This window comes from Tinamus guttatus, unplaced genomic scaffold (genome assembly GCF_059628265.1).
Source record: "Tinamus guttatus ecotype Peru unplaced genomic scaffold, ASM5962826v1 Tinamus_guttatus_pri_ptg000696l, whole genome shotgun sequence".
Lineage (NCBI taxonomy): Eukaryota > Metazoa > Chordata > Aves > Tinamiformes > Tinamidae > Tinamus > Tinamus guttatus.
Genome location: NW_028289230.1, coordinates 172171 through 195355, shown reverse-complemented (window position 1 = coordinate 195355; position 23185 = coordinate 172171). Strand labels below are relative to the sequence as shown.

The window sequence follows — 23185 nt, the reverse complement described above, 5'->3', positions numbered from 1 at the left end:
GCCACCCCCGCTCGGTCGGCCGCCCGCCTCGCCCCGCCCCCCATCGCGACGAGGCGACGGCGGCCCCGCCTGCCCCTCACCAGCGGCTGCATCTCGGCGCGCACGGCGGGCACCTGGAACCGGTCTATCTCCTCCATCATGGTGGCGAGAGGGCAGGAACTCCTCAGTCGCCAAAGGACAAGGCCACCACGCGCAGCAGCTGCAACAACTGCTGCTGCCTCATCACCACCGCCGCCGGGGTGACTCAGCCGCGCCGCTTCCGGGTCCGGATCCGGCCGCCGCCCCACCCCCTCCCTGCTGCATATTCATGCATGCGGCCCGCATGCGCTGCTCGCCCTAGCGTGCTGTCATGGCAGCGCTTCCTGCTCCTTCCTCACATTGTTTCTAATGCTTCTACTCTGAAGAACGAGCAATTTTCAAGTTACAAGAGGGCTTTATTGCCACAAGTTCAGAACCAAAGATTGCATTCAGTCCCAGATAATGAAGATATTTATGCTGAAACCATATAGCCCATTAATAGCAATAATGATATGTGCTAAACTTAGCTTGAAGTGCATACTTTGAATTTCGATTTCTTTTATTTTTAAAGTTTCCACATAACATTCAATTGTTTTCAGTAGCCATCATCTTAAGTAATCTGAAATGAATAGGCTTTGTTTTACATGTTATTTGAAAAGCTTAATTAAATGTTCTGCAATTGCATTAGTTTTTTTGAAGCTCTTGAAAAGTCATAAGCTGTTTAAATTCTTTCCATTTTTTGCATTTTTTGACTTTTCACATAACTTTTAATAAAATTATGATCTCCCAGGTTATTGCAACCCAACCTATATCACCTTTCCTATATGTGCCTTGCACTCGTTAAAATCTGATTGCTGTTTTCTGAAGTTTTGCCTGCTGTGGAGGAAGTACGAGCATTTCCAGGGGCTGTTTCTGGAGTCCAGGGCCATTTGCCTCATTGTCACCAACTCAAAACCCAGCTCTTGTCACAGTTGCCTCAGCTGACAGCCAGGCCCTGACATTTGTTATTTACTGAGGCCTGATGGCCAATATGAAACAAATCATTGAGTCAAGGTCTAGATTCCAATTCTTGCCAAGAAAATCTCTTTTGAAAATGATTAAGGTCTTGCCTCATACGTGTTTTTCCTCTCTATCAACGATCATAACGACACAGGAAATGAGCCTGCTAGCAGTCTGTGAGCCCATTTTTTCATGAACATTATTTCCGTGGACTATTTAACTCATCCCTTTCGTTGCCATCTCTGTGCTCTTCATTCCTCTCTCCCGTTTCCTGCACATTTCCTTTGCCCTGCTCTGCCTCCTAGGTTTTTCTTTGTGGATCACTCTCTTTGAACTTTTGCTTCCTAAGATGGTTCTCACAGCCAAGATAGTTACTTGACCATTATCGAGTTCTTCCCTTTTAAGGCATCATTTACAGACCCTCCTTCACTCTCATGGCTGTGTGTTCTTCAAGTGGTTTGATCATTGTTTTCTTTCTTTCCCTGCAGGTGGTGGTTGTCTGTTCTTCTTGTGTGCCCTTCTTGTCTCTGCCTTCTCCTCTGATATCAGCTTCTTTTCTTGTCTTGCTCTTTATCTCTTCATCCTGGTGACTTCATCTCCAGTTCAACCTCTGCCACATGATCTCTTTTTATTTCTCTTTGAATGGAATCTCCCCAGGTCTTGTATCAAAATATGTCAAAAGCTGATTTGTCATTAGGCATAAAGGCCATGCCCTCCAAGGTGAATCATTTGACTCAATCTAATCCTTAATGAGAAGTGTCTTTAGGCCATTCCTGGTCTGTGTTTGTGTTCATTTGGAAGGAATGTGCTTCCATGTTCAAAGTCTGTTAAAATAATTAAATGCACTGGACTGTTGTGTGCATGATGCAGCTTTGTGTTCCTGATGCAGCTTGGTAAATAATAAAACTTATGTTTGATCTGTACCCCAGTCATATCCTTCCTTTGGGATCTGAAGATCTGAAATATGTTACAAGCAGTCGAGCCCAGCAGTATCTTAGGCAGACGCAGAGCTATGGAAAGGCTTAAGCCAATATCCCCAAATCTAACTGAAGTCAATGGATAGGTTATATTCTCAGCTTCTCTGAAAATTAGGTCTCGAGTATGACAAGTGACCCTCAAAAACATAGTATTCTTTGGAATCATTGACCTGGGTGACCTGTACAAGAACACAGAAGGCCTGCTGGCAGAGCAGGGCACAGCCCTGTGTCAACCCTGGGTCACTTCTGGGTGGCGAGAGGAAGGAGCCAACAGTTCTGGACAGGGAGGCACTTCTCATTACACTTGGCATGTGGGCTTGGGCCTGCTGACCTATAACAGTTTCTTTTTTGTTCAGCAAGTCATCAAAACAAGCCAAGGAGATCCCTCCCCAATGCAGTCAACAACCAGTCATGTTTTTTTTTGCCACCAAAGGCTTTAAGATGCTTATTGGTTCTTAAACATGCATTAAACCATCTATGTAATATAAAATAAACAGTTAGTTTAGTATCTCAGAAAGCAGATTAAAAATGTGTTGGCAAATAGCTCCTGAATTGGCATCCCTAGTGTGTGCAAGTGGTTGGCTGCTGCAGGGCAACCTAGAAGTTATTTTGCTTCCTTTGGCTTTATTTCCATGCCCTGTTTCTCCGCTCATTGTGTCATGCAATGGTTTACTATGGAGACTGCTAATATTCCAAACAAGAATTAAAAGCTAACAGGAAATTATTAAATTGGTTTACTCCTATAACTGACTCTCCCTCTTACCTTCAGAATCCCACAAACAGCATTGTGCTTATTTTTTTCAGGTTACATGTTAACCTTTCTTCTGTGCTCTAGGGGAGGATGGAAGGATAAAGTCTCTGCTAAGGAAAATAAAGTACATTTAGCAGAAATGATCTTTGATTACTCAGCCTTGCAATCTGATTGTCTGAGAGCTTGTATGGGAAGCAAAGAGGCTGTAGGAATGTCTCTTCAGTGGTCTTAAAAAATATGAAAATACGGTTTTATCACTGCCCTGAGTGTTTCATTAGTACATAACCGATTTTCAGCCCTTGGAAAATTGGCTCAATACAAACTGACAGTTCTCCTTTGGAAAGTAACCAACCTGCCTCTGAACTATCTGGTATTTTAAGCTGAGTCTGCAAACCCAGGCAGCTCAGCCCTCCTTATGCCTTAAGCACAGGGAGGAATTTCCCCTTGCTCAAGGGGATTTTGTGCAGTGGGGTACCTGGCTTCTCACCTCATAGCGTGTGTGCAGTGAGCATCCACTAAAGCCTGTTGGGAAGGGGTGAGCTCAGCTGACACTCAGAAGCCTGCAGTGAGGGGTCTCCTCCTGGCACGTGGCAACATCCTCGCATCTCTGACTGGTTCAGTTGGGGCAGGCCTTGGATGGGAACATGAAGGACGGACACATTTTTTCCTGAAGGATTTCTGCCATCGGGAATTGAAGATTTGAGCTGTTTCTTGAATGAACGCTTGTTCTTGGGAGTAAATCTCTGCTTCCTAGATGATTTACTTACAATCAGCATTGCCACTGACAACTTGGGAGCTATCTCTATCAGAGGGTAAATTGTTGAAAAGTAAGACTATGCAAAATATCTCTTAAAAAAAAAAAAAAAAAACGAATGAGCAGGATTGCTTCAGGACTTGGAAACAGCTTCAGAGCTTTTGCTCTTTCTCCAAGAAAGCAGGAACTGACAGCTCTGTTTTGTGTGAAATGAGTTAATAAGTCTCAGATCAGCAATTAGGAGGTTGTCACATCACCAGCAGAGAGAGAGAATAAAAATCACTGTTGATAGAGTTAGCGAGAAGACCAAGATTTGGGTGTATGGCAAAGTGTGATTCTCTATTTTCCTTTTTTCAGGCCAAATTGGAAGCATATTGGGAGGCTATAATGTGCTCTCACCAGACAGCAGATCTCTCTGCTGCTTGTCTTCCGCTTACGCATTTCTTCAAAAAGGCAGATGCAGAAATAGGATAGCTCTTCCCAAATGCCAGCCTGGTAATGCCCCTTGGATATACAGCAGTGTCCTTTGGAAAGTGGCCAGGAATTCCTTCTTATTTTAAATTTTCAATTTTATAATAAAAATATTTAGAAGGATTTAAATTTTATAATAAAAATATTTAGAAGGATTTAATTTGCAGACAGACCAAGCATGCTACTTAGAAATGCACTTAGAAAAGAATATTGGATAGCTCAAGCACAGCAACAGGAAAACTTCCAGCTGAAGGACTTGATTTTGCAACTATTTGTATCTCCCAATGAATTCTCTGCTTTAAGGGGAGTAGTGGGGAAAGAAAGAAAGAAAAATTATATGGAACCTAAATGAGCACTTTTCCTCGATTTTCTCCTCTTCACCTGTGCTGCCCTGTTACAGTGCTGTATCTTTGTGCTTTTTTTCTAGAAAAGTCAATGTTTGGCCCAGGTAAGAATTTCCAGGCACTACTATCATAAATATGCCCTGGAAGAAGGGTACAGAAGAGGCGAATCATTTGACCCTTATAGAGTCTTAATTTAGATATTATGACAGTTACCGAGTTCTAATTTCTTTTCACTGTGGAAATTATGCTCAGTCTGTTCATTTATTCCATGTAAGATGCAAATGGTCATCAGAAAAAGCCACTTTTAGCATACATGAGTTATTGCTTTGGCATTTTTTGCCATAGCACCTCTCAGTGTGCTCTGAGTTACAGTGATGACCTGGAAGTGAGAAACTCTTTATAACTCTTTTATGCCTTCTATCTACTCTATAGTACCCTAGCAACAATGCTTTTTTTTTCTTAATATAAATCTCCCATAATTATTCACTCTTGTATTCCTGTTAATTATTATTATTGCAGACAGATATAGCAGCACCATTTCTTAAGAAGATGTATGATGACTCATGATGGTTTCTGTATTAAGGCTATCTTCAGTTTACATATAATTCGCCAAAAATTAACTATTTGATTTGAACTGTTGTTTGCTGGGCGGGTGTCTGACATAGGCTACATTTAAAAAACAAACAAACAAACAAACAAACATCATTCTCCCAGATGCTGAACCATATAAGCCAAAATTATGGTAGTAACTTATTATATGAACTCTGTCCATGCTTGTAAGCCCAGGAGAGCTCCAGAGAGGCAGGGAGCCTACAAAAGATGTGTGATTATGTAATTAATCAGTGTATCATAATGTCTGTGCCCAACAGGATGAAGCGAAGGTTGCCACAGCAACCTTAATTCTTCTAACTTCTGAATGTTCCTCTTTGTGATCCTAGTAATAGTCTGTTAGCTTAAGATTTTTTTTATCTTGCTAATTATAAATATCAGCCAAAAGATGCTTGAATTTTAGAGGTGTGTCTGAAGCCAGTCTTTGCTGTGAGGATCTTGCTAGCCAGCAGACAGCCATTATGTTGATTTACAGTTACCATTTATTTATTACATGTGCTGTTGAGGACTTTTTATAGCTCATGTGGGAGAGAGGAGCGTCAAGAAAAGATCTGAAGAAGGTCAATGTGCCGCTTTGGAAAGGTTTTTCTTGCAGAAGGAAAAGAAAGAGGACAAAGCTCAGAGATCCCTCCCCAAAAAGGAATATCCAGACTGCCTTTTTCAACAGACAACACAGCCATAGACATTGTGGTATCATTTGAGTGGGAGTTTGAATTAGGAGACAGCCTAAAACATTTTGTATTCTTGTCTGACCCATGTTTGCCCTATGTCTTGCCACTTCTGTAGGTTTTAAACAGATCTGCTGGTTTCAAAGCGTGTTTCCTGGTTCTAATATTGCAGAATTTGGTGTGGGCCGCAGCCCCAGGCTGCTGCCGCACGTCCCAGCGGCGGTGGTGCTTGCACACGCTTTCTGTGCAATATTGGGTCAAGCAGAGCAACAGTATTTGCCCTCAGTGGCTCTAGGATAACATACAAACACTATTTTCAGCTTTACCTGTTGCCCAAGTAGCGTGATGACGGCCAGTTGGTGTAAGAGGAGAGGAAGGACCAAGGACGGAGCGGAGGAGCCGCGTCCTCCCAGCACTGCGTGACTGCGGCCTCCCCGGGCTCTGCGTGGCTCTGGACTGGCCGGCCCGGTGCGGGGGACCCGAGGGCAGGGCTTGGGCAGCCTCCTTGGGGCACTCAGAACCCAGCTCCTGCACTGTCACGTGGGGAGTTTGGTAGAATCACAGATATTTATTCACTGGGGCTTCTTTAGATCATGTTAATTGAAATGTTGCAACTGCCAAAACCAATTACCCTCAGGTTGCCTTGCCTGTGCCTTCACTGCTGGGTAACTGCTAAATGGGCTTTATAGGCCCTTTTACGGAGGCTAATAGTGAGTAGGCTTTATTTTGTGTTTAAAATTAGCAGTTTCATTTTGATTTCGGTCTAAATTAAATTCTGCTCTGGAAATCTGTCTCAAATTTTGTCAGGGCTCACGGGTGGTCTGCCCCAGCCCATGGTGGGACTTCAAGGAAATGTCAAAACTCTTTATTTCTTCCAAGAGTAAAAACACACCTTATTTCAAAGTGAGGCCCATTTTATAAGCACAGAGGTGTATGCCTACTCATTCCCCATTCACTGTTTTTAATATGCCTTTTTCCTAATAAATAAAAAACCCTGACACCTTGTAATACCACTAATATTGCATAGCTTAACTTGTACAAAGGGAAAAAACATTGAAATTCTCAGCCTCATCAACATTTTCAGAAGAAAATGTTTTTCTTCTGAATTCTTCTTGCCAAGTCTTAACAAGTAATGGGGTTATAGAAATGAGACTTGGGGAAGTAGGGTCAAAGTCATTATGGCTACATAATTGCTTAATGCACAGGAAGCAGATGGTAGAAGTGGAAATTTAATTTTCCTAATCAAGAGGAATCATGAGGGGAGAGTCTAGGAATTGTGTAGAGACCCATGTAGAGACTCCATAAGGTATTCGTAAGATATATGGAAAAGGGGATGAAAATAGTAGTGAGATAAAGTAGACTTTCCAATAGAAAAACTAGGTAAGTCAGATGAAAATAGGAAGTGGCAGCCTTGAACAGCAAGCAGTGGTTCTTTGCATTAGCATGTGGTTGTCCTGTGCATGCTAAAAATATACATGGATTGAAAATTACTGGGAGAGACACTAATCAGAAATAAAAAGATAGCATTTCTGGTTCAAGAAATCCCTGTTCGAGGCTGAAAGGGCATCCTGGAAAATGCTCCATAGATACCTGCTTTTGAATACTCTTGGAGACAGATACTTGTCAAGGTGGACTGTACATCTGATCTGAAAGGCTTAGTCTTACGTTCTTCTAAAGAAAATGGAAAAATATATAGGAACCTCACCTCTTTGTTTTCATTCCAACTTCTCATTTTACAAACCCTTCTGCCCTCTCACAAATACAAAGTTTATTTTTGTTGTTGTTTTTTTTCCATTTAAATTCCTTTGGTTTTACTTCCTGTCCCATCTGATCTCCTGATTGCCTGTGTACCCATCCTGTACCTTCTTCTCATATAATCTCCATAGCATCTTTCTTTTCTGTCTTTTCCCCCTAACACCAGAAGGTGTAAATAAATATCTCTACGCTGTTAATCCCATCATCAGCTACCAGTCTATTTTTATCCTTAAAAATTATCTTCAACTTTATAGAACATATAGATGTAAATTTTCTCTGAGGCTCTTCTTAGGGCGTTCTCTTATGTCTTCTTCTTTCCTTGGTTTGTCAGTTTTCTTCAATTCAGTCAGCCAGGCTCCTCTTAAAATAAGGCACTTTCATGGTCTTCCAGGTTCTCTTCCTATTTGTCCCTCAGTGTCCTCTGAAAAGCATCCTCTTTGCTTCCTCCCTACTTTCTGTAAAGCTTTTGTAAGACATTGTCACCGGTGCCCTTCTTATTACCTTAACTTCCTTGTAACCTCTCCTAGAAATACACTGTAAGGCTCCTTGTACCATTTTTCATTGTTTTCTTCAAAGTCTATCTTAAAATTCTTATTTATTTATTTATTGCTCTGATGCAGTGCGGGGGATCGGCAGTGATTGACTTCTCAGCTGCTCATCAGTGTTTTCCACTGCCTCTCAGCACTCACTGCTCCCTAGGTACTAACGTGCTGTCCCTGGCCTCACTGTGATGAGCAAGCGTTTGAAGCCAAAGCAGACTTTCTGACGAGTTTGAACAGGGCACTAGCATGCAGTGTGCACAACATTTAGGTTTATAACAGATTAGCAGTAAGAAGGATAGAGCACAGTGTTGCTTCACGCAGGTAAAGTGCTGTCATATTAGGAAAGTAACTGCTTTTCCTTCAAATAATTTATAGACTGGACTATTTTGGCTTTTGAAATATGCCATTGCGGGAGATGTTAGCAAGCACATTCAAGTTTCATTCTGCTGTGGTTATATTAGGAAACAAAATGTTTTAAAGGTTTACATTGGATGTGTTTTGTTTGTTTTTCTCCAGGGCCAAACTGGATCCTCAGGAGGAAAGGCAGTACCGCAAAGGCCTGCTAAAGCAGTATCCAAAAAACAGGTAAGATTCACAAAGCCAAAAGTTATCTCTTATTTTTTCTCCGCATCTGTGAGATAAAAACTCATTACTGCTCTTTTCTACTGGTCATTCTCCATGGTTGTATGTAATTACAGCCGTTTTTGCAGGACTGAAAGGTCCAGAACTGAAAGCAAAGCCTGAAACAAAACTACCCAGATGAGTAGTAAACTTCAGAGATTTGATCTGAGTGAAAATCAGAGTTTTGATTTCAGTCCAGCTAGAATTACTGCAGTAATTACTGCAATAATACTGTCTCCTTGGGTGTCTTCGAGCAAACCATAACCCTGCAAAATGAGAATGGATCACAGTGTTAACTAATGAGATAGTATTGGAAAAGCATGTATCTGTAGTAATGCTTTAGAGGACAGGAGAGTCTGCAAAATATGGGATAATGTGTCCTATTGTGTAGGGCTTATACACTTATCTCTTCCATTATCAGAAAAGCCCCCTCTTGAGGATTCTGCAATAATACCTGAAGAAGCAGAGATTAAAGATGAAGAAAGCACAGAAGATACACAGGTAATTTTCCATAGTTAACTGAGAGATGCTCATCTTATTTTTAATATTAGATTTGAAAATCACTTTATTATAAGACGGACTGACTTAGAAGCTTCTGTAATTGATTTCTTTATGCCTGAGATGTCTATGATGAGAATCTACCAAATAGTCAGGGTCTTCCTTCTGTTGCTTGGTTTGGAGGAGATGCACAGCGGGGTGGGAAGTCCCTGCATAACAGGTCTGTCTTCATCCAGAGCTTCCGTCAGGATGGACTGTAACTTTCTGGGAGCTGGAAACTTCCTGGACAACCTATCCATCCCTGAAAGGGAAATTGGGCAAAAGCTAGATAGGGAGAGATGAAAGCAGCAGGTATAACTACCTGAAATAAGCACTGGTTTGATTTAAAGGTAGTTGGACGATCAGAAAAGGAATATGCTGCAAGAAGTTTGTTTTTACACAAACTGTGTTGGGCCCTGGAATCAAAATCTGACTAATTTCAAATAAATTTGGTCTCTTTAGCAAGGAAATGAAAACATGGGTTATGGGACTGAAATACATTTTCCTGGATCTTGGGTTTCTTTTGTCATAGGCAGTCATGCCATATTACCCCATTCATGTCAGGCTGTGTTTTAAAGCAACTATCTGGTAGCCAGATATCTCTAATTTCCAATTAATTTACAGTGATTTTTTTCCAGTGTCAACTTGTAGCCATTTGAATTTGTGCCAAGATTGTTTTCTAGCTGAAATAGACATTTTCTAGCATACCTCTGTTGGAAGCCGAGCCGGATTACAAGACACGGACTCCATATGAGGTTAGGTCTTGCTCCGTTTATTAGCCAAAGTGCCCGTATATTTATACCTACAAGCATCTGAGGGATTTCCAGGCTCGTTATGATTGGTTGCTAGGAGGGTTGCTAGGTCCCGACCGCATAGGCTCTTCTCAGTTCTGCAAAGTTGTTTACCCGAAGCGGCTAGCTCCCCATTCCCAGCTAGCTCCTCATTCCCAGCCGGCCAAGGACAATTCGCTAACACTCCCCTGTACATTATCAGCAAGGCGCAGGTGGTGCAGACTCTCAGCACAGCATTTCCCTACAATTCCCCCTTTTTTCTTTTGCACTAATCAAGCCTTGCTAGTGAGCGAAAATATCATACGCCTAATACATGCAAAAGCACAGCTAAAGATACAAAGCATAAACAGTAAAACAACTAGTAACATTAGCCCCGGTTTCACCAGCACACGCACCCATCCCCCAAGTCCAAGAAAGTCTGCAAAGCCTTCCAAGACAAAGAATCCGACGTCCTGCTGCACAGCGTTTGTGTGCTTCATTAGTTGATCAATCTGTCGGTGGATCACTTTCGAGTGGTCCTGCAAGTCCATACAGCACATACCTTCAAAGTCTTCACATCCATGTGCGTGGGCCAGTAGCAGGAAGTCAATAGCCGCTCTATTTTGTAGCACCGCGTGTTGTACCTTCACTCCAGGATTGCTAGCTAAAGTCAGTTCCGCAAGGATCAACCAAACCCCCCAGACCCCTCCAAACCTGACTCCCCGCCTTGCAGTCCATTCTCTGCTTCCTCGTTCTCGACGCATGGTGTGGTCTCTGTCAAGGGGTGGCAGGCTTCGGGATGGTCGTTCCGCTCTGGTACGGCTCGGGTCCACCTGCTGGGTACCCGCAGCGGACCTGTTCGGGTGGAAACGCACATATGCCCTTGACCATTAAATATGAGAGTGGCGGGGCCCTCCCAGATCCCCGTTCTAGGGTTACGATAATTAACCATCATTTCTTTAATGGGAGTGCCTGCATTAACACAGGTGGCATGGATCGCCAAGACCCTTGAACGTCCCTTTTTGATTGCTTCACCGAGTGCTTCCATCCAAGTTTGAACACTCTTTTTTGGTCGCATTGCTAAAAATACCCATTCCAGAATGATAAAGCGATGAGTGTAGTGATGATCGTCTTCTCCCCCTTTTTTCTTTTGCCACTGCATGATGAGGGCAAACACGGAGATTGGGTTGGAGACGACCATGAGGCCTATCGGAAGCTCAGAGCATCACCGTCCTGCCCACGAGGTGGAGATGAGCTGTCCTAGGCGATGGATGCATTGTTCCTGGATATCAGGGCACACGTTTACATGATTGGCCCGCACACAGTCCTCTATCCTGCACTGATAAGCTTGTTCACAGGTTCTTCCTCTCCTACTTCTGTGTTCTTGCAGCTGGTGACTTTCCCACGATCTTTTCGCCTTGGTCTTAGTCCGGCTCATCATATCCGTCTTCTATCGGGAAGCCTCCGTTACTTAGATATGCTCCCACAATTCCCCCCCCCCTTTTTTTTTTTTACACTGATATGATGTATTGAGTAGGCTACACGGATTCAGGTCTATCCAGTTGCTTAGAGGAATACCTAACACCAGTGCATCAAATTGATCTGCTGTCCCACAAAGCCAACAACTCTTAATTTGGGTATAATTAACAATACGCCTAAGAAGCATAACATATCCATTAGCGTTAAAAGCAGCATCAGCTCCTATAATAGCGTTAAAAGCAACGTTAACTCCTAAAAGCCACAATATACAGCTAATAATAACAGTAACACTTCTTCCTCCCATGTTGTTGTTCTGCAGGCTCACACTTTCCACAGCTAGGGTACCGGTTGCTCGCCTGCTACGTCTGATGTATGTGAGTCTGCTTCCAGCCAAGGTCTCACCCATTTCACTGGCACCCATCTGGTTCCAGTATCTGTAACAACACAAGCATACCCTTTTCCCCAGGTTATCAAGTCCAAAGGTCCCGTCCATTTTCCTGTGTTCCAGTCTCTCAGCATCACCTTACACGGACCCGACTTTACTTCTGTCAGGGCTCCCTTTAGCCCAGCCCTGTGTTTGACCATCGGAGGGACTAGGCTGTCCTGGGGTAATCTCAAAAAATTTAAAACATATACTGCTCTTGCCAAAGTATTTCCCTAATCTCTTTCCAAGGATACAAGTCAGAGTACGGCTCCCAGTCCTCCACCAGTGAGGGGGGTGGGCGGGGGAGGTGGGGGGGACGCCATAGTCTGAGTTATTCCTGGCTTTCCCGCTTTCAAATGCTGCACTTTCCTGTTGTGCTTATTCAGCCCTCTCTGCTGATATATATTACACAGTAAAGATCTAAAGACCAAACACACACACAAACAGCACAAACACAATTTCCATCCAGTGGCACGACCTCACGTAGCTGTGCACTCCACTAGTGAGTTCCACTGGTTGTCGGCAGGACACTGAGACTGAACATTCTCTCGAGTTGGCAGATTAGAGGGTTGCTGACAGGCTCCCAACTCAGCGGGCGTCCCTGCAGAGACAACGTGGGTCTCAGTGTTAGGAGTCTCACCCCCCCTCTCTCTGCACTGTCTGTTTAAGCCCGGTGCATCCTGCCACGTAGGGCCAGTACGTGCCAGCAGGCAGACCAGGGGGCGGACAAACTCCGCCTTCAGTCACATAACCTTCCCTCCTGGTCACGCAGGTGCGCATGCCAGTAAGTGGTCCCAGCCGTCAGTCTGAGGGTCCTGCCTTTCTCATCCCCCTCCCTCTCGGGTGTTTGACCTTCAAACTAGTTTAGAGGATGTTTGCAGTTAAGTTGGCTACAAGCCCGGTCGAGCAGCCGCCTTCAACTGCTTTTGGAGGAGGTCGGCTGTGAACCTGGCTGAGCAGCCGCCTCCGTGCTCCTTATCGCTCAGCCCAGGCAGGCAAACATCTTCTTTCTCAAGGTCTAGATTCTATTTCGCACAATAGTTTTATGACTCTACAGATCATACAAATTTCCAGCTTTCAACCATACCTCGTGTCAGCATCAATATACAAAGGATACAACACATAATAGAGATGAACATAGCAAATAGAAATGATAGCCCTAATAACGGTTTCTGTCCTCACTTAAAGCATTACAATTCTTCAAACCCCACTTTAAAAGACAGATCAAATTCCCCTGCACCTCTCCCCTGGCTGTTGTCAAGCCCTCAGCAACATAAGTTTCCTTGATCTCATTCCATTCGCCTTCTCTTCCCTTCTCTTCCCTGGCCCCACTTCTCCTTTTTTTTTTTTTTTTTTTTTTTTTTTCCAAGATGATCTAACAAGTCCTGGACTCAGCTGGGCCGTTCCTCAGGCTCGACGGGGCGGGGGTCTGGAAGCGGGGGCACAGACGGCGCAGGTGCCGCAGGTGCAGGCACAGAGGCAGGCACGGGCCGGGGGGGTTGGCGATGGATCTCCAAACATCGGCGGTTTTCGGTGGCGTGGAGGTCCCGGTCCTGAAGTGCTCGCAAAGGCTGCCATGGCTCCGGCGGCCACTTTCTTTTCTGTTTTCATATCGGATAAGGAAGATAGGACCAGTTGCCATGTAGTAGCAAGGTCCCTAGCCTGCTTATCCCCGTCAGCGATATGATCCCGGAGCTGCCACCCTACGTTCTCCCACGTCTCCACATCGAATGCTAGGTGGGGCTCAGCTTTGAACCCATTCTCTCTGCACCAGATCGAAAGCTTGCAGAGGGTCTGTTCATCATACTTAATTCCTCTCTTAGAGAGAATATGCAGGAGGAGCTTAACCACTGCTTCTTCCTCCACCCCTATTCTGTCCCACTCATAGAGCTTCTCTGTACTCACGCTGGCCTCTCGCTTAGCGAGAATTTCTCCCAGCAAGGTGAGTGCCGCCCCCCTATCCATGGTTAGGACGGTCTTCGCGGAGGGGCCACCTTTGTGCACCCCTGGACTTAGGCCTTTGCGTCCAATCCTGGTGTGCTGTTGCACTCACCGCCGCTTCTCGGCTCCCCGACCTCCCTTCACTGTCCCAAGGCGATGTTCCAAGGCCGACCATTCCCGCACCATTGTGCCAGGTTCTGACTTTCCCGCACCGTTGTGCCAGGTCCCTGTTCGGCCGCCAGATGTTGGAAGTCAAGCCGGATTACAAGACGCGGACTCCATATGAGGTTAGGTCTTGCTCCGTTTATTAGCCAAAGTGCCCGTATATTTATACCTACAAGCATCTGAGGGATTTCCAGGCTCGTTATGATTGGTTGCTAGGAGGGTTGCTAGGTCCCGACCACATAGGCTCTTCTCAGTTCTGCAAAGTTATTTACCCGAAGCAGCTAGCTCCCCATTCCCCGCCGGCCAAGGACAATTCGCTAACACTCCCCTGTACATTATCAGCAAGGTGCGGGTGGTGCAGACTCTCAGCACAGTATTTCCCTACATACCCCGGCCCGTCCCAGTGTGTTTCTGCAGTATGTATCATTTCGGCTACAGATGGACTTGGTTGAAAGAAAAAATATTTGCCCGTTTTATTACTGCCCCCTCAATCTTCAATAATAATCTCATCTGCTAAACAGTAGAAATCCAGCAGTCTGAGCTAAAGCCCTTCCGAAGCGGGGAAGAGGTGTGTGGTTCTTCCAGTTGAGAGTTTCTGCTCTACTCTCTTGCAGGCTGCAGCAGAGGAAGAGGCAGAGGAGACAGGAACAGCAGAAGTAGCCAAAGCTGCAGAGGCAGAAGAGCCTCCTCCCCCCAGACCAAGGGAGCGCAAGCTTGCAAACCAGTTCAACTTCATCAAGAGAGCTTCAAAGATGCTCAACAACCCCTTGTGGGTACTCTGCTTCTGCCCTTTCCTTCAGGGGCTGGGAGGAGCCTTCCCTTGGGAGGATATGTAGAGCATCTGTTTTTATGTTGTGTCCTCTAATTCCTGCAGATACTGTTGAGAAGGGAAAAAAAACAGTGACTAACTATGGTAAAACATTTGGGGTGATGAAAAATTCTTGCATCATGGATTCTTGGGTATCCTAAAAGAGGTTTTGGTGCTACTGTAAATCCCTACACCCCTACCTGATTATAGCACTTTTCATGTATCTTTCCTTAGCAGAAAAAGAAAGAGGATAGACCAGTGGTTAGGGGAGTAGCTGAAGGCTTGGGATCCTTAGGGAGTTCATTTTTCTTTTGTCACACACGCCCTGTACAGCCTTGTACTTTGATTTTTATCTGCAGAGTGAGGATATAAGCAGCTGTTTATCGCAAGAGGACTGTGAGGATAAAGGTGCTAAAGTTTGTGTTAAGCTCAGGTACTAGAGCATTAGGCTCGCATAAGGCTGGCAGATGTTCACTGCCAATACACAGTACATCTCCCTTCCCACTCCATGTCTGGGCTTTGTGGTCAGTGCAGGCCCAAGACCTTCTGCTCCCCATACCTCTTGCTGGGCCTGTGGATCTTCCAAGGGAGCCTGTCTTCCCAGGGCCCTCACAGAACAGTCACGATGATGTTTGCCCCCAGCTGTGAGGTCAGACGGCAGGTGCCTCTGAGTCTGATAGATGCTTCGGGGAGAAAATTCTCCCATTTTCCTTGCTGCCTTGGAGTCCAAATCCATATGGTTTCCCCGGCGAGCCTGCTTGCCTGCTTTCCAGACGTTTCACCTAAGGTGAGAGCCTGCAGGACTGATGAGCTTGGAGAAATCTAAGAAGTATGGTGCTGCTGGAGTTGCTGTCTCCTAGAAGAGGAGTCACCAGTAGGGATTGGGGATCCGAGGAGAATTTATGCACTTGCAAAGTGCTTACTTCAAATTCTGCATCTTTTAAAATCCCTGTAGACGACACACAATCCCTATAGAGGACATACAATTTGTTATTTCTCTTTCCCTAGTTCTGCATCTTCCTTTCCTTTTGATAATGCTGAAAAACACCTGAGTGCCTTTGAAAGCAGAAAGTAGCCCTTAAATAGCTGTCAAGCACTGTTGTGGCTGTGAAGGATGTGCAATTTCCACCTCAGACTACTGTATTTCAGGGGCCAGTGAGATGTGACAGGCAACTTCTTCAAAATATCCTGACACAATATTTTTCTGAAAGAAAACACTATTCCCCCAAATGAAAGTATTTCACAGAGATTTACTAACTTCATTCCAATAATTGGTAAAAGGGTGATAGAAATATTGTTTCAGTAAGATCAAATGATTTGTTTAAAGGTTATCATTCTGTTCACCTCTTTTCTTTTGACTCTGTGGTGTCCACGTGGATTTTTAATATATAGGTCAAAACTTTTACAATCTGGTAGAGTATTTTAACAGGTAGTAGAATGTTGCTAAGCATTTGCTAGGCAGAGCTGATGCAAAGCATTTTAGCACATTGGATGCTGAATTCATGCAATCAATATTTTTCCAACTAAATGCTGTGAGAAGTTAGTTTCTGCATCTAGAACTGCAAAGAGTTTGGTTACACTTTTTTATGTTTTTTCTTCATTCAGGACAGAGTGTGTCAATCGGAGCCTACACCTTGTAAAAATTTTTCAGCTACTGCTAATCAGGTATCTGTTTTTGGCTTTATAAGCTCTTTTAGTGTATACTTAGGAGAATGAGATGGGAGAAAGGAGAAACTAAATTGCCATGTTTGTATTCCTTGCACTGGATTGTGCTCAAATACTGTGGCTTTGATCTCTGGCTTAAATCTGAGAACAAACTAGTGTTGCCCCCTTCCCTGCCTTGATGGAAGGCCCACTTGCAGCCTTTGAATTAGACTTAATTCCATTTTAGGTAGTGGGAATGTGCCTGTTTATTCATGATAAACATCTGTTCCAAAACTGTTATTCAGTATTTATACATCTCTTAAAAATATGTGTGTATGTATGTGTATATATATATTAAAAACATATATATATATATAAACTTTTTACAGGTGAAATATGTAGATGGAAAGGAAATCCAATCAACTCTGCTGCTTCCCACAGATACTCACAAAATGCATTTGTGTTTGTCACTGATACGAATATTGACTCAAACTATTTTATCTGTTTATTGTACCAGTTGACCACAGAAACATCCATGAGAAAAGGATTACCTGTTTTTTTTCTGTGGTAAACTAGTATAATGTCTTTAAAAATGAGATTGCCAGAAGGTGATAGGAAAGGAAGTGGGGGGGAGAGTGTCACAGTTAAGCTGAAAATTGTAGCTCAGTCTATTTCTGAACTTGAAATCACAGTGTAATTAACCTAAGATCTTCCTTCCATCCAACTGGAGTTGGAGTTTCCTTTTTTTTTTTTTTTCTGACACTAAGATGATCTGAAAGCTTGAGAAAAATAGAACTGTTACGATAAGAAGCTATTGTTAAAATTTTGCATGAAAGTGTCTGAAACCTAAGAGGAAAAGTTTTTCCTTGTTTTCATTTTATTCTTTTGAATATTTGAATGAATATGTTAGTATTTTAACTACTTTTTTTTTCTTCAACTCTTCTTTCTTCTTTTTCTTCCTTATGCTTGCATATTCCTCTTCCAAAGTTGTCTGTTCTGCTGCTGCTCCCATTCTTCTTGTCACATCTTCTTTGTCCTTTCCATGATGTTTGGAACATCCTTACTTTCCATTTCCACCTGTAAATTTGTAACACAATACATTTTTTTAAATGAGTATTTCTGCTATCTTTCTTTATGTCAGTGTTTTAGTCTTCCTTTTGTGTTTGAATCATACACCCTCTCCGAAGCTGATGTGTCAGAATTAGATTTTCTTTTGTTTGTTTCAAAAGTAACATATCTGCTTCATATTGTATTAGTGCTCCAGCACAAATGAATTAATTCTTAATTGGAAAAATTACTTACAGATCTATTCAAGTAAGACATTTCTGGCAGAGCAGAAGATGTAAAACTGCTCTCAGTTTCCGTTTGATCATATGTTGCAGAATTTTGTTGCAGAGTCAAAGATTTAAATTGTGTTAAGCAGCTACAATGTAATTTTCCAACACCACATGAGAAATGCATAAGCATAAGGCAAATGATTAATGCATGTTTCCTGATTAACACTGGTAAAATGGCCCAAGAGGGCTGACAGAATATCCTACGGAAAAGATGTAGATGTGAAGCACAAAGAAGGGAGTTGGGGTAAGGAAATAGCTAAGAATGCGATACTGACTCCTCAAAAAGTTAGGCATGCCCCATGAAGCTTTAAAAATACTGTCTCTTGACTGATTTTGGACTGATTCCAGGGGGAGTGCTACTTTCGTGAATATTGTCATGTTTTTGTGATGGTGCAGACATTTGTTTTCTGGAGTATAATCAGGTCCTGTAAACCTTGCCTGTTTGTCTTGCAATGGGAGATCTATGATGCCTATGTGGAGGAGCTTGAGAAAATGGAAAAGTCTAAAGAGAAAGAAAAACCAAGAGCCCATATAGCAAAGAAAGAAGAGAAGAGGAAGGATAGAAAGTCAACCTCCCTGGAGTCACAGGTACTGCCAGGTGCACATTTTATAATCTGGCAGAAACTCACCCAGAGTGCAAATTAGGGGAAAGTTAGCAACTCATGTGGGTTGCATAATTAGTTCTCTCAACTGACATGTAATGGTTCTTAAGAAATGCAGAAAACACTCATTTATTTTGCCAGGAACTGTATTTCCCAAACAGCATTTCCTTTTTCTAGTTGCTGTATTATTTTATGAAAATGCAAAAAAGTGACACCATAATCTTGACTTTAATTTGGTTTCCAAATGGGATTTGTGGGTCTCTTCTGGTGTGCATTATCAATTTTGTGTTCCATTTTTGACTAGCATGTGAAGGATAATAGAATGAAGTAAGTAGAAACAATGTCTGAGTTTTCAAGGAGTTCCAAGGGATTTAGCTGTTTGCCATAATTTTCTTCTTTGCAAGTCAAAGAAATTGTGATCCTTACAAAATGTTACTAAAGCAATATGACACATTTGACTTTTTAGTATGATGTTGTATAATTATCACTTATGATTATATACCTATAATATCCATATGTGCTTTATATGAAAGTTATTAATAATTATTGAGATCTAAGCCTATGTACACAAAATTGAATAGTGGCTGCTAGTCTGACCTTTTTGAGCAGCAGGTATCCTAACCCAAGCTCACAACTCAGCTGCTGCTGTGTGTTTGCTGCCAGGCTGGCACTGGCTTCTCATCCAGCACTAGTTGCGCTCTGCAGTTGCACCACAGTCCATGCTCCAAAGTGACAATGAACCTGTGTTTAAAATGTCGTCCCACTTCAAGCACCGGGAAAGCAATAACAACCTCTAAAGACTTGCTTCATGTTCCGGAATGTTTTCAGGGGATTCAGGAAGTTTTCATCAGGATTTGATCTGTTCAGAATGGTGGGTGGTTCTTTTCTTCCTCTCAGTCTGAGTTAAACTATTTAGAAGACAAATTGAAGTAGTTTTTGCAATGACTGGAGCTAAATGCAATGAAAACAATGATATAAAAATATGAAAATCAAATCTTAGCTTGCCACTTGAATGAGTATAGTTATATCCCTGTAACTATGATGTACCTCTGTATTATATGCTGGCTCCCTGAAAATGGTGCTCTCTGGGAATAAAAGCACTTTTAAAGCAATACATCTAAGTTGGCAGTAGAAGATTTTGCTGGTTTAGCTACCCCACTATTGCTCTGCTGTTGGGGCCTTAGTAAGAATATAAGAAACTGGAGTAATGGGATTTACCCAGAAGAGAATAACGTGTTCGCGGGCAAGCTTCAGGGGAACTGGACCGACGCCCGGGAGACCTAGCAACCAAGCACCGGGAGGAGCACCAATCAGCTGGGAGCCTGTAGCCAACCAATGAGAATGCTGCTTCTTAGCTCATGCCCACGTGGACTGGTATAAAGTGGTGGTGGTGGAAGTGGTGGTGGTGGTCTTGCTTTGTATAGAGGTGTTGTTGGTTCTGGTTTGTGGAGTAAGCTTTGGCACTTGACACGAGTTAAACCTGCTTTGTATTAAAGTGTTGCTCACTCCGACTCGTGGAGTGAGCCTCGACACTCTGCCATCAAAAGCCTCTTAGTGTAAACAAACCAGGAACATATTCTACAGGCTTCTTTGTGTGAATTGTGCCATTGAATTTCACAATTCCTTCTAAAAGTAATAAATCACCTGAGTAAGCGTTGGAGAATTAAGCCTGAAGTCAGCAATATAATTAAGGGCCTAATGGATGGATTGCTAAAAGCTGATTGTTAAAAAGAAGTAAGAATTATACTGGAGATGTTTCCTTGTAACAGGCTGCTGCTGCATGCTCCATTGACAACAGTGGGAAGCTGCAAACTGTGCACCCATGATCTCCCCTTTGGTGCTTTTTCCTCTTAGCCCCTTCCAAGGGTGATTGCAGGGAAGCTAAAATGTCAAAACACTGTAAAAGTGAAAGGAAAAGCTTCTTGATGAGGAGCCAGTCTTCAGAATTGGGACTGATTGTGAGAAAAGCCTGCTGAATTTCCCACTCATTAGCGCTGGAGCCATGCAGCTTGCTATAATCCCAGGGTAGAATCTGACTTACATCGAGTATTACATCTGCTCATGTGTAAACCTATGTAAATAAGGGTGAGTGGTGTCAGAATCTGTACCCCACTCTCAAGTCACCAGATGTGGAAGTAGATTTTGTGGAACTGCCAACTCATATCTTATAAATTTTGGGCTGTACGTATTAATTATAACAGAGATAACCCGTCTCAGAGGGCATCCTGCCTTTGATCATTGCTGAAGGGGATCTGTGGAACATCAAGCAGGAGATGTACAAAGGGCTCAAATCAAGGATGCCTAGAGGCTAGAGGGAGCAATTAACATCCCAAGAGCTTAAAGCACTTATCCTGATGCAGAGCAGCTCCTCTTACCCCGAGATTAATGAAATCACAAGTCTGATAGCGTGGACCTTTAACAAATCTATTAAAAGAGGAGTGGAACTGTGCAATTGGAGAATAACAGAGTATATGTAGAAAGGGTTAAAATGGTTCCATTAATATGACCTTAGTATTAGAATTAATTTGTAGGGAAAGAGTAGTTAGAGACTTGAGAGTAAATCTGAAATAAACTCTAGAATGAAATAGCACGGATTTACCAAAGGTGGACTGTGTCCAAATAATCTCATCTCTCTGATAAGAGAACAGTTGTGGTTTTCCTTGTTAAGAAAAGAATAGTAAAGCTGCTGCTATAATATTTTGGGGAAATTGTTAGATAAATGGGAAAGGTGCTTGTTAGTACATATTGGAAGGGACAGCTGGGGAGGAAGACTGCATTTTAGAATTGATTAAAAAACCTTTGATGAGGTGAGGACTTACTGTTGAAACTGATGTCAAGAAACTGTATCGCTGAGTTGTGACACGGCTATGAAAAAGGCAAGTACATTGGTAGAATATATTCTGTGAGGGATAGCAGAGAAATGTTATTTCTGTTATGCAAGACCCTGGGAGAACTCATCTAGAATAATGCATATATAGATACATAGATTGATAGTGCATGATCTGTAATTTTGGTCACCCCTTTTCAAAGCAGATAATTACAAACCTTGACAAGTATGGAAAAGAACACAAGAAGCACTAACTCAATGTCGCCCTAGAAATTTCTTTGAGCCTTCTTTTGAATATGCTCTTTCACAGTAGTGTGCCGGAAATACCATCTTCTCTTGACTCCTCTAAAGCAGAAATGGTTTAATGATTTCTTCAAAAGTCCAAAGAAAGCTTAGATTTAAAACAGAAATACCCACATGATGCCTAGATCATGTGATTGGTAATGATTTGAAGTCTGACCTGACTTGTGCATCCTGCTTTAGCAAAACAGTTTAGCAGAGTTTTGCTAAACTCTGAGATATGCCCACCGAGATAACCTAGCCCACAGGTTGAAATTATCATTTGGAAGTTTCTGGATGACTACTAGTTATTTCTGAAACAGCAGCTGAAATCTGACTGCAATTAATCTTTACATAATTGCTCAGATGGAAGTTCATCTTGGGGAGCAGATAAGTTGTTACCGATTCCCTTGTCTTCATTCTGCTGTTTGTAGAGTATGAGCAAATAGTGAAAAATGAACAGATGAGAACAATTCAGAAGATTTAAAACTGCTTGACAGGTTTCATCCTGGGGGATATTATTTGGGATTAACAGTGGATATTTGAGGTGTATGAAGGTGATGGCTGTCCAACAGATGACAACAGTTATACCATGCTTTTTCTTTGAAAGTGGGAGCTTCTAGTAACAGCATACTTTTTGTCAGAGATACAAGCAGTTATTTCATTGGTTTTAGGATGGATTTGTCTTCTGGATATTCAGTTATACCTCAGCAGAAGCCTTGTTTCATGCTCCAGTCTACTGGAGTTGCACATTGCAACTGTCTAGCTGCTGAGAGGCAAATGTGAAACAATTAGTCTTAATGAATAGAAGACCAAGACAAAAGCATTTATTTTCAAAGTACTAGCCCATTATCCGTATTAACATATGATTCCATTAACATTATTGCCATTCTAAAAATAACCTACGCACAGAAATGAATGAAAAATTTGTTAGCTGATGAGCTCTCATTACATTTGGTTAGCTAGCCCAGAGTTGGCCTACAAAGAAAAAATCAGTTTCAAACAGATCTTAAAAAAGATAAATTAAGCCTATCCCTTCCACTGAAGATTTATTTCAGTGAAACATGGAATAAATCAAACCCGATATAGCACATGATCCAATGAGAAAATAACATACTGTGATCTAGTTTAATTCCAAAAGTGTAGTTATTCATGGCTGCATTGCTGGCAGCCCAGCTAGGTTAAAAGAAAGCTGATTTAAAGCTCTTTCAATTTATCTGGACAGTTTTCTGCACTTCAAGAAAAAGTCCAATAATATATTGTTCCTGTATTTGCAGATTTTTTTAAGGTAGAACTGTTTCCCACTTGCTAAAAAGGGAAAAAAAAAAAGTTACAGATGATGCAGGCTATAGGATTCATCATATCATGAGAACACAATGAAGTAAGCCTTGTCTTCTGATCTTCACTTCAGAAGGGTATCTCTGGTTGAAATTTCACAATATTTGGGGTGCGGGTTTCCTTGGACATGTAAGAGCTACAGCTGCCACTGTCTGTAGGGGACTGCACTGACGTACTTCCACAGCTCCCTCCAGTAGTACTTGCAAGCTAAAGGGAGAAGAGAATTTTGCCTACAAAATGGTAAGTAGGAGGTGAATGGAAGGCAGCTTAGCTAACTAACACACCTGATGTACCAGCAGGACTTCAGGGTATCTTCCAACTCTACCTTGTGACTATGAGTTTTACTGTTTTTTACTGGGTTGGAGAGAAGAGTATTTATTGCTCTTCTCTCTCTCTCTCTCTCTCTCTCTCTCTTTTTTAATCTTATTGTAAAGTTTCCAACACTTAACCTCTGTTAATTAAGCTTACTCAGAGTAATATACTGGTAGCAGCCAATGACATTTTTATAGCTGTGATGCCAATAGA

General features: G+C 42.5%; 1 protein-coding gene and 1 pseudogene across 2 annotated transcripts in view; one reads left to right on the top strand and one right to left on the bottom strand.

The window, feature by feature from the left end:
• LOC104575381 (protein FAM219A) overlaps positions 1 to 140 on the bottom strand; it is a 104265-nt gene extending 104125 nt beyond the window's left edge. For both annotated transcript variants that reach the window (XM_088536683.1, XM_088536684.1), the window contains exon 1: positions 81 to 140. In XM_088536683.1, coding sequence (XP_088392809.1) covers positions 81 to 140 — 60 coding nt within the window. The remainder of the gene's footprint in view (positions 1 to 80) is intronic.
• Positions 141 to 5936: 5796 nt separating this feature from the next.
• The window catches only part of LOC104578877 (dynein axonemal intermediate chain 1-like), a 118020-nt pseudogene continuing 100771 nt past the window's right edge, over positions 5937 to 23185 (top strand).